Source organism: Etheostoma spectabile, chromosome 13 (genome assembly GCF_008692095.1).
Source record: "Etheostoma spectabile isolate EspeVRDwgs_2016 chromosome 13, UIUC_Espe_1.0, whole genome shotgun sequence".
In the NCBI taxonomy this organism is placed as follows: Eukaryota; Metazoa; Chordata; class Actinopteri; order Perciformes; family Percidae; genus Etheostoma; species Etheostoma spectabile.
In genome coordinates, this window is record NC_045745.1 from 23208080 (window position 1) to 23219057 (window position 10978).

Consider the following 10978-nt stretch of genomic DNA (forward strand, 5'->3'; position numbering starts at 1 on the left):
GTAACATTAGAAAAACTACAACACCACACCGGATCTAGCTAGACCAGTAACAAAACAAAAGGCACGCCGCACACACTTGTTTGGGCTTGCGAGCCGGTGTTATGTCCCTACTGGTTCCCGTATATTGTGTTTACCTAACAGCTGCTGTTGTCACCAGATTCATCACACAATCAAAAACATATTCCAGGCGATTTTCAAGTTGTTTCCCAGATCTACTTTCACGAAACTGTTTGTCTAAGTAAACAACAGATCACAGCCTCGAGCTGGTTTCAATCTTGTAGCAAAAATATATAGTTAACACCCAAGTCCACTGCTCTACACATTGAGCTACTGAAGTTGGATAAGATAACCAGTTTTAGATCAGCCAAAACAAAATGTTACCTAGTTGCTGACGTAGTTGTTGGATGTGACTGGAAGTATTATCTTATCCAGCTTGGGTATCTCAATGCGTAAGGCAGCAGACTTGGGTGTTAGATAACTATACATTTTTGCCAGAAGATCAAAACCAGCTCGACCCAAACTTGAATGATTCTTTTGTTTTTACATCTTTTATTTTTTGTAGGTGGCTGTGATGTGATCTTACTTAGACAAACATTTTCGCGGAAGTAGATCTGGGAAACAATTTGAAAATCGCCAGGAATACGTTTGTGATAGTGTGACGAATCTGGTGACGGAGGCAGGCCACAACGGCAGCTGTTGGGTAAACACAACATACGGAAACCAGTTGGTGTGGAAACCAGTAGGTACATAACACCGGCCCAAGTTTTGCGTGAGCCCTCCCCTCCCCCCACGTGTTTGCCATAGAGATATACAAACAGCATGACACTGTCATGCTGTTTGTGTATCTTATTAATGTTATTCCCTGTCATGATGACAGGGAATAACATTAACTAGTAACTAGTTGGTTCATAACTTATTTAACTGTTATCTCCGCTGGCTGTAAAAATGGCCGGCAGCTTGCGGTGCTCTGTCCCTGGCTGAGACTCACCTACAGTATTCTCGGATAACTGAACCACCATCTACCGTTGACCATGCGGGGCACCGGAGGCGGTGTTGAGGAACTCTTTTGCGGCTCAACACATCTACTAAATGCCGCTGATACAACCGAGTTGTGGCGGAGGTCCGTAGCGGCTTAAACTAACAATCGCCGCTCTGTAGCACGGAGCTCATCTTCGACGTTTGTTTTACCGCTAGTTACTACGAACGAGCTTGCTACAGGTATGCCGCATTCAAGAGACCATGGGATGTTAATGTACGTTACTCAGCAACAGGTGAAAATATCATAAATAGGGACAAGGTTGCGCAATAACGTTTACACGATTTGAACTTTTAGCAAGGAGCAAGTGAATTAGCGACGTGTGTGTGAAAACAGCTTTTTCTCACGTTTTGTTGTTACCCGAAATCAATTTAGCTCTTAAATTAGATACATTTTTTTTAAATAGTTTATTTTTATTTTTATAGCCCTATATGGAGGCTACATGCTATTAATGTTGTTTTCAATTAAAAACAAAATAACATTTGCAGAAAGCAAGCCGATCCACTTTTCATCAGGGGACATTTCGAATAGATAAAAATGTGTGATTAATTGCGAGTTACAGTAACTGTGACAATGCGATTAATCACGATTAAATGTTTTAATCGTTTGAAAGCACTAATCACGTCCTCCAATAAATAAGAAACAGTAGTCATCTTCTGTTGTAATGATGTCATTAAAGCTCTACAGACAGCCTGCATTGTAGAAGAGAGACTTCTTTTCTTCCTTTGTTGATGCTGCTGTAATGTGACTTGGCACTCAGCAACTGTCATACAACACTGACATTCACACACTCTCAGTCGTGAGGTCAACATGTACACATACAGTAGCCTACATACACGCTTCTGTGCTTACACTGCCTTTCAAGGTCCAAAGGCTGATTTCTTCTCAGAGTGTGAAATCACTTTTTGCCAGGCAAAGTCCGGTCATCCTGCCAATACCAGAGCTACTGGTAGTGAAATTCTGCTGCACATATGACTCTACACTGTTGCTTCTTGTCATTAGCCAATATGTTCATGATAAAGGTTTGTACCCAACATCAGCACACCAAATGTCTTAGTCACCTGTTCCAGAGTGGTTAGCTTTGTTGCCCAACAGCAAGCAGGATCAATGTTTTTTTTTCAAATACTTCAGCACTTCCTGTATGCCTGCATTGTTGCAATGATTATTTTTGGTATCTCTGGTTTCCCCCCACACTCCATCGAGCCTAGAAACAAGACAGTTGGAGAAACTAAATTGCTCATAGGTATGAATGTCTGCCTATCTCTGAACTGGGAACCTGTCATGGGTGCTTCCCCGCCTCCATGTGTGCTTGGACAGTGTAAAGCTTTTCACAACTGAAGATTAAGCAGAAAGAAAATGACGTGACATTCAATCAATTGTAAAATTTGGAGAAATACTACAGTTTTATGCATTTGTATTTGGTAAAATTACAGTAAAAATATGCATCTGCTGCTTAAATCTTTGTCTCACTCATCTACTTAGGCGTAAGTTGCTGGCAGAGCTGGTGGAGGATGAGGAGGTTGCCATGGAGATCGCCCGTCTAGAGGAAGAGTTTCGGCGTCTAACGGAGGAGAACCAGACCTTGATGACTGTCCACAACGAGCGTGCTCAGCAATTAGAGAGGCTGTGTGGGACCAATCAAACGACGCAAGACTCCTCGTGACCTCTGACCTCTGCAGAATCTGAGACCTCCAAACATCCAGCTGTCGCCAGACCGGGAAACCAAGCAGAAATAAAGGCTCAGCTAGTGCTCATTCTACACAACTACAGTCAGTGAATCAGCTAATTACACAGAAAAGCGTTGTGTTTATTCATGTCTGAGTCATTTGTTTGAACCACAGACATACTGTCATCATCAGTTTGAAGCTATCGTGATTCTACCAAGCTATGACACAAGGCCACTTTTTTGGGTTTTGTTATTATATGATCTTGCAGAACTTTCCTGGTCACCATTGCAATACCTCACAGTACATATTTATACAATGTCAGCTGCTGTGAATGTGACCAGATATTCCGATATCTGTCTCAGGTCCTGTGGAGACTCAGATCTTTTACCTGAGGTGTGTTGAGGGAGCCAATGGGAGTATGATGTGGTCCAAATTTTGTAGTTTGAGGAGGACTCCCCCTCCCTTCCCTGACAACTGCTCGCCAAGTTCCTGTTATGATAAAAAAAAAAAAAGGAAATGAGACAAGTGTTTAACACAGTGTCAGGGATCTGGAAATTAAAGCTTTTTGTGAGGAACAGCAAAAGAAGAAGGTTGATTATCTATTTCACAATAAATATCTGCTGCGACACAACACTGTAAGAGTTGTAAATTTTTTTGATGTAGCGTGTCACACCTGTAGGAGGGGGAAGTATACAACAAGATAATTGTTGCTTATCGTCCTCGTTTATTAATAAAATGCATTTTAAGTTTATCACCAGCATCAGTTCCTTAGTTTCATTTCTCCAAGCCGGTGCTGTTGCCGGTGCTGTTGTGTTTGGTGTGTGCTTTACGACCATATTGTGGTGCTTACATAGAATGAGGAACTAGATTTCTTTTTTTTTTTCCATGAGGAGATTAGCTCATTCTGGAATTATGAAACAGTCACCTGATTGGCCTGTTTGACTCTGGCAGCCGTCCCTGTTCCTCCTTCGAATCATGTGACATTGGCAACAGTGTGTTGTGGTGATGATTAGTCCATTCTTTTGTGCATTCTTTACTGCCTGCGAACAAAGTTTATCATTAGACAATTTTTCTTGCAGCCTTGGGCTCCTCTACAGTCATCACAGATGATTGGTCAATTTTTACATGACCAATAACAGTTGCTGACACCTCAAAAGCCTAAAAATGTAATTAATAATTAACATGAGGATTTAAGTACTTTAGTTGTGTTGAAACCTATTCTACCTCTGCCAGCAAGGCACTCTCTCTCTCTCTCTCTCTCTCTCTCTCTCTCTCTCTCTCTGACACAAACAATTTCTCTCACACACACAAACACACAATAATTTTTAGATTAACATACCCTCCCTCTTCTTGCAACCAGTGGCCCATTACATTTGTCTTAACTCTATGTTTTTGCACAACTTGTTATCAAAATGCACTGCCTACAATTAGTTGAGAAAGTCCAGACAGCATCTGTAGACACAGACAATAGACAACATCCTGGTTACTGTGAACGCTGGCTTTTTATTCCCAACCCTCACCTCAATCTCTGAATTGTGTGCTGGGTAAATCTATCAAGGGATTCTCTGGGAAAAGCCTAGTTAGTTTAGCAGACGGATCCAAGGGTGGGATTGATATGGACGGGAAAACTTGCTTGCTCATTCTATATCAGCAGGAATACATGAGTCAGCTCTTGCTCTGTTACACCCAGAGTTGTTGCAACACACACTCTCACTCCCTCTATCTCTCCCTCCCTCTCACATACTCACACACAGGCCATATGACTGAGTCAAGCTCAGTTTTTAGTTTTGTAGCCGAGTTGCGATAAGGCTTTCTGGGAATCATAGCATGGTTGGACGGCATTCCATTTAGAATGTCTGCTCAGCAGCTGGGACTTTCTTTAATACTCTAAGACACTTGGATATATAACGTCAGCCTTATAAGGTATGTTTTTGTTGTTATTACGATATAAGTTTTTACTAAGCATGTATCCTGATAGAGGGGAAAATGGTGTACATAACTGTGTGTTTGTGTGTACATGTAGATGTCCCTGATGGCCATGTCTGCCCCCCGGTCGTCTGTGTTTACATTTGAATCTACAGTACATTCCTCCAATGTGCTGCGCTGCCTGGACGAGCAGCGTCGCCGGGACACGTTGTGTGATGTTACTGTGGTGGTGGAAGGTCAGACTTTCAGTGCCCATCGCTCAGTTCTCGCTTCCTGTAGCGAGTACTTTACAAACAGGATCTCCTCCCTCACCCAGCATGGAGCGGTCATCACTCTGCCACCAGAGGTGAGATGTCACCTCACGATGGAGTACAGCTAGAGAGTAGCCTAGACACACACAGGCAGTGCTGCAAAGAACAACCTTTTGGAAAAGCAAAGTGAGAAAAATGACTGAAAGGTTTATTTCCTCAACAAGTGTTGATGGTAGGCCGACTGCATGAGATGTATTTATTGTGTACTTACTTATGCTGTCTACAATCTTGTCGTCCTGTCACCTTCAAAACAAAATTTTCTGCTGCAGTTTGCTTTTAAAGGGAAATTTAGAATAGCCCTACACGTGTTACCACTCTTACATGCTTATCAGTATTAAAATGTTTTTAGTTATTAGGGTTTTTTCAATACAACAATACTCCAAGTGGGGCTTCAGGAATAGTCCTCAAGTTGAAAAAAGATCAGATAAAATAAATAAATAAGGTCGATAAGTGTCCAACCAGTTTGATCTTCAAGAGGAAACATATCAGTATTTTGAATCATCCTGTTGGCCTCGCCATGCTAATAAGGCTCTTTTACAATTACCAAATCTATTTCTATTTTTGGTTCTTTATGATTCCACAAGTACTGTGTTTCTTTTACCAATTTCATTTGGATTAACAACATTCTGTAATAGGAGAACATGCTGGTATTTAGCTTATTTTGAACTTTTAGTTTCATTTATTGGTTGCTGTGTCAGTAAAGTCCCACAATCCTCAGCACTATTTTGCTAAAGTAAAGTAGTCATAGTCCTTTGCCGGCCAGTATTGTGTACTTGATTATTCGACAGAAATTATTATATAATTACCTATTGCTTTGAGAACTGACCAGAGGATAGAAAGTGCTAATTTTTGTCACTCTTGTCTTCTTTCACAGGTGACAGTTGCTGGTTTTAAACCCTTGCTGAAGTTTGCCTACACATCTAAACTTCTCTTCGGGAAAGATTGTGTCTTAGAGATACGTAACTCCGCTTCTATTCTTGGTTTCAGAGACCTAGACGAGGCATGCTTTGATTTTCTCCTCCCTAAGTTCTTCTCCAGCAGCAATAGTTCTGCTCCTTTTCCAAGAAAGACCTGCTGTAAGAAGAAATGCAAGAGGCGATTATCAAAGGAAGACAGTGGCATTGACTCTAACAATGTATTGTTGGGTAAGAAAGAAGTAAAACCAGTTGCTGACTCACCATATCAGCAGGAACCGGCTTGGTGTCACAAATCAGTGAACAACAAAATGGGAAGTCAGAACAGTACAGGCGCTCTTACACCTGCAATTGAAGAGACAAGCGACCAATTTATGCAGTGTCCTAAGTATCGCAAGTTCCAACTGGCTTATGGAAAGGAAAATTGTGTCACAGAGAAAAGTCTCAACAATCCAGCAACAGTAATCAGGGATGACAGTAACCTCTCCTGCTTGCCCTGCTCCAGCAGTGTGAACAACAAGAAGGAAACTGACTTTACATTCTGTGGAAATTCATTCTTAAATTTCACCAAGCAGAAAAAAGGAGGGGCTGATGAGCCATGGGAAACTGAAATACATGTCAAGAAAACAGAGAATGGTTTGTACAGAGGGGAGGTTGATGTTATTGAGAAAGACACAAATGAAAGGCAGAGAAAACTGGAAAAGAAGGAAAGAGAGATGGTTCTGGAGGAAGACATTAGCTCTTCAGACAGATCCAATGTCAAGGCAGTCTCCTCCCAGCCAGGCACAGTGCTGAGTGAGAGGTCATCAGAGTTAATATTGCATGAATGCCCCCTGAAGATCTTTGGTGAGGGCCCTGCACTGTCACCAGGGCACACAAGGGTTATCATAGACATTACAGAAGGCAAGAAAACAAGGGACTGCTGTTTACTATCACCAATATCTATTAATCGAACAACAACAGAACAGGTAGAAGCTGAGCGGAAAAGAGCTGATGATGAGATTGTACAGACAGGCAGCATGGAGAGAGCAGCCCTGTTGGTAAATGATGCCAGAGAAAGGAGCACTGTGGAAAGGGAGATGGCCGAGCATCTGGCTAAGAGGTTGGGGTCTGACGTGGGCTTTTCTCAGCTGAACTTCCAGGACCCTGATGCAGGAAGTTCCTCTGATGCAGGGAGTGGACGTGCACAGAGTACATCTTTAGGGTGGCTACAGTTCCACAACCTCAGCTCCACAAGCACCGGCTGTCCCTTTTTCCAGGATCTGGATCAAAGCAAATGTTTATGGAAAGGAGCAGAGCTGTCCGAGTGCGAGGGGGCATCTCAGTCCGGTGTGTCATCCATCAACTCAGGGGAGGATGGAGACTCAGAGACAGAAACAGAAGGAGACAGTGAAACCTACACAAGAGAAAGGGCCAAAGAGGTAAGCGGTTAAACTATGAATCAAGTCTGCAAAGGCACTTCAGTTTGTTGTGTTCTGTGCTTCAATATATCTGTCTGCTGCCACCTAATTGTGAAGTTCATGTTTGCTTGAGTTACCAGTGTTACGTATACAGTATTACATCAGACGCAAATGAGTGCTTGCATTTATATAACAAGAAATAGACTCACTTTAGTGCTAAGTTAATAAATCACAACGTAGAGAAGATGTGTGTGTATGTATTTGTGTCTTGCTAATTAGTTCAGAGTCCAATTCATCTGAAATTCACAGCTCAGCCCATTGAGTTAGCAATAACACTAGGAAACACAAGCTACAGGTTTTAGGTGTTACTGTGTGAACAGGGAAGTTAATGTGCAGACATATTGAGGAAATTTCAGAGGAGAAACAGTGCTTTTATTTACCCTAGATAAAACACTACATGATTGATACTGCTCCAATAAACAGGTGAGTGTACATTTCCTCGCACACATTGGCAGAGGCAATGACCCAGTAAAGTTAACTCCTCAATTTTTGAGTTAATAATTAACAGCTTGGTAAAAATATAACTATGTATCTGAACTCCATCCATTTGGACTTTTTTTTCACTTTACTGCCTTTTGTCCATAAACAGCAAGATCAATACTTTTTACCTTCCTCCGATTATTTAAATTTTCTTCAGACTCTAGAGATACATGTTAAGACTTCATATTTGATGTATCTCTTATGATATACAGTCAAGCAAATGAAACCCACCTCTACAAGACTGCGGCTTAATGCAGGTATATGTGTACTATAGCCACAGTCCCACGTCATTCACAGCATGACGTCATTTAAAAATAAATATACAATATATATATTAAAAAAAACATTGATTTTGGCTCCATTTATCCTTAAGGGTGCTCCTCCAATAATGCAGATGCGCTTGCATGACTCTCTAGTGTAACCTTTATTTCCTGTATGGGTTTCCTCAGGTGCAGTTGCCATTCTCTGTAGATTGGATTGTGGATCTGAGCAGAAATGACTTCCAGCAGCTGCTAAAGCAACAGGTCTTTACTCATGAACAGCTGGAGTTGGTCCATGATATGAGACGTCGCAGCAAAAACCGCCTTGCAGCTCAGCGTTGCCGGAAGAGGAAACTAGACTGCATACATAATCTGCAGTGTGAAATCAACAAGCTGGTAAAAAAATGTTTTTGTTTGAATCAGTATATTTTTTATTGAGCCACTTCTTGCTTATAGACATGCTAATCAGACTGTGTAATGCATGTGGATGTCACAGAAGACGGAGAGGGAGAAACTGATGACAGAGAAGAACCATCTGAGCCAGCTGAAGTTGAAAACATGTCACAGTGTCTCTACATTGTACCAGAGGGTCTGCAACGAAGCCAACCTGCAGCCAGAACAGCTCCAGGTGTTAGCCAAATACACCTCTGCAGACTGCCCTCTGTCCTCCTTTTTTCCTCACATAGACACACTCCTTTTACAGCCTGGGTTGACACTCCAGCCACAGGCTTTACTCTCGGCCTGTTTTGTGGACCTTGATAAGTATGTGGCGTCTGAGGAGGCTTCGTCCAGCTCCAGAAAGGATTCAGTCACAGGAGATGGTGAACATTCGCTTTAGATACCCAGTCAGCACACATACAGTATATACAGCACATGATCTCAAACTAGTTAATAAATGGTTCCCACATTGTATCATATGGTATCTGAAAACATTACCCCAGACTATGGACTGAGTACAGGCGGCACAATAAAGCAGTGTCATACTTGTGATCCATTTATAATGTGATGTAAGTAGCACAAACTTTAATTAACTACCTTCCTGGGTAACACTTTACAAGAAGTCTTTAAAAAAAGGGTAACTAATCATTCGTTACTCTTTCAAAAACAGTAACTAATTATTAACTACCCTTTTTTGTGTACCTTATTGTAAAGTGTTACCTTGAGAGTTCAGGTATGCATTCCAGGTGTCTAAAACCATTCATTTGACTTTTACACCATGTATAAGCCTCTGATGACCTTCTGTAACGAATGTGTCACGCTTTGCTAATTAATTATTATACTTTGCTTTCTGGTTAAAGCTGAAAGGTTTCTGCTTATGAATCAACGCAGCCAGCCAGAGTGCATGAGAATGTTAAAATGTTAGCACTGAGACAATCAAAACTTAAATCATAGATCAAAGGGACCAATTGTCTCTATATTTACAATGTGCTTCACTGGTTGATTACCTCAGGACAACACACTTCATCCTCATGTACTTTAATTGTTAAAAAAAAATCATTTTGATACAGGTTCTCAGGTGGACAATTCAACACAAGATACCTCTTGCAGACAGTGTTGGTTTTGCCTTCTTTATGCGGAGTGCAATGCAAATCAGCATTTTTCCGCCAAAACCAGATTACTCCAGTAAATAGACTTGATGTTTACCTTCTGGTCCTATGTCTAGCTATCATATTTCAGGTTGTCATTGTGGTAGTCTGACCACAGTGACATGACTCTACCAGGTTGCACACAGCTCTCGGGGCTTTGCTGTGACTCACCAAACAGACCTCACAAATTTGCCAGCAAGTTAAACGTGCTAACTAAAAAAAATGCACCTTGGAAGAGCTTTCATGCATGAACAAAGAACACTTTCAGGAGAAAATCTGCCTCACTCTGTGTAATGAAAATCCTTCCCATTATTTGTCACACATTATGTTTCTGTCCTGTACCATGGCAGGACTAAACTTCTATCTAATATGTCATGGAAATATGGTAAAATATGGTTACCCATCAATACATTATCTAAATTACTGTCAATGCTCTAGTAAACAAAGTAGAATGATCTTATTGATGCGTGCAGGACAAGCATATTTATGTGTATATTTTGTGTTTCCTATCAACCACACAATTATTTTTATTTGTTTTGTGCATCCCATTCATTACTCCATTTTCTGTAGCTTTTCTGTTGACTTTCACCTATGATCTTTCACCTATTTTCTCTCTGCTTATAGATCTTTGACACTCATGATTAAGTTTCACTGTATTACATGTGCATACAGTATGTCTATGGATCCCTTTTCACTCATGATAATCATTATAGTGCAGCTGGTCTTAGAACTATTTGTGTGAAATATGAAATAATATTGTAAATACAAAACAAATCATGTATATATCGATTTCATGAGGAAATGTTGAGTAGCGACATTGTATTTTTGAGGACAGTGGTGTTTAAGGGTGTTATGAAATGTATTTTTTGCCCACCAAGCTGACTCCAAACACTGGTGCTTATTGCCCTCTAGTGGCAGTGCCTGTATAGTCAATGCACTGAGAGCTGTATACTGTAGAATTGTACTACAGTAGAATTTATGCTACACAAGTTGCTACTACTATTACTACTGTGTTCCTTTGTTTTTAATCCACAAAATGACAATTTTCCATGACAATGTCTAAATTGGATTTCTGCAAATTTTAAGTAAAAGTGAAACTGAACCAATCAGTATTGAACAGTAAAATATGTTTGTTATCATCCCTCACTTGAGAAGATGATTGCTAGTGCAATGCAGTTTTATTGAAGAACAGTAAAGTTAAGCGTATCAAAAAACATGAGTAAAGTTAAGTGCATTCAAAAACATAAGTAAAGTTAAGCGTGTGAGCGATGAATAGCTGGGCTTCAGAGGACTCCTCTTTCAACCTGGAGATATATATATATATATATATATATATAT

General features: G+C 40.7%; 2 protein-coding genes across 3 annotated transcripts in view; both read left to right on the forward strand.

Moving 5' to 3' along the window:
* Positions 1–3454, forward strand: part of map3k7cl (map3k7 C-terminal like) — an 11761-nt gene extending 8307 nt beyond the window's left edge. For both annotated transcript variants that reach the window (XM_032533259.1, XM_032533258.1), the window contains exon 5: positions 2519–3454. In XM_032533259.1, the coding sequence (XP_032389150.1) occupies positions 2519–2699 (181 nt within the window). In that variant the 3' untranslated portion in view covers positions 2700–3454. The remainder of the gene's footprint in view (positions 1–2518) is intronic.
* A 520-nt stretch (positions 3455–3974) lies between these two features.
* On the forward strand, positions 3975–9130 carry bach1b (BTB and CNC homology 1, basic leucine zipper transcription factor 1 b). The gene is made up of 5 exons (XM_032533256.1): positions 3975–4626; positions 4727–4975; positions 5815–7275; positions 8244–8450; positions 8551–9130. Exons 2-5 carry the CDS (start codon positions 4727–4729, stop codon positions 8890–8892), a joined length of 2259 nt encoding a protein of 752 aa, XP_032389147.1. The 5' UTR covers positions 3975–4626; the 3' UTR covers positions 8893–9130.
* Positions 9131–10978: the final 1848 nt, after the last annotated feature.

Bases quoted from the DNA above. Each gene is read 5' to 3' on its own strand.
- bach1b (XM_032533256.1), top strand. From the start codon at position 4,727: ATGTCCCTGATGGCCATGTCTGCCCCCCGGTCGTCTGTGTTTACATTT. The intron at 4,976-5,814 runs GTGAGATGTCAC...CTTCTTTCACAG, and splicing joins TCATCACTCTGCCACCAGAG to GTGACAGTTGCTGGTTTTAA. The intron at 7,276-8,243 runs GTAAGCGGTTAA...GGGTTTCCTCAG, and splicing joins CAAGAGAAAGGGCCAAAGAG to GTGCAGTTGCCATTCTCTGT.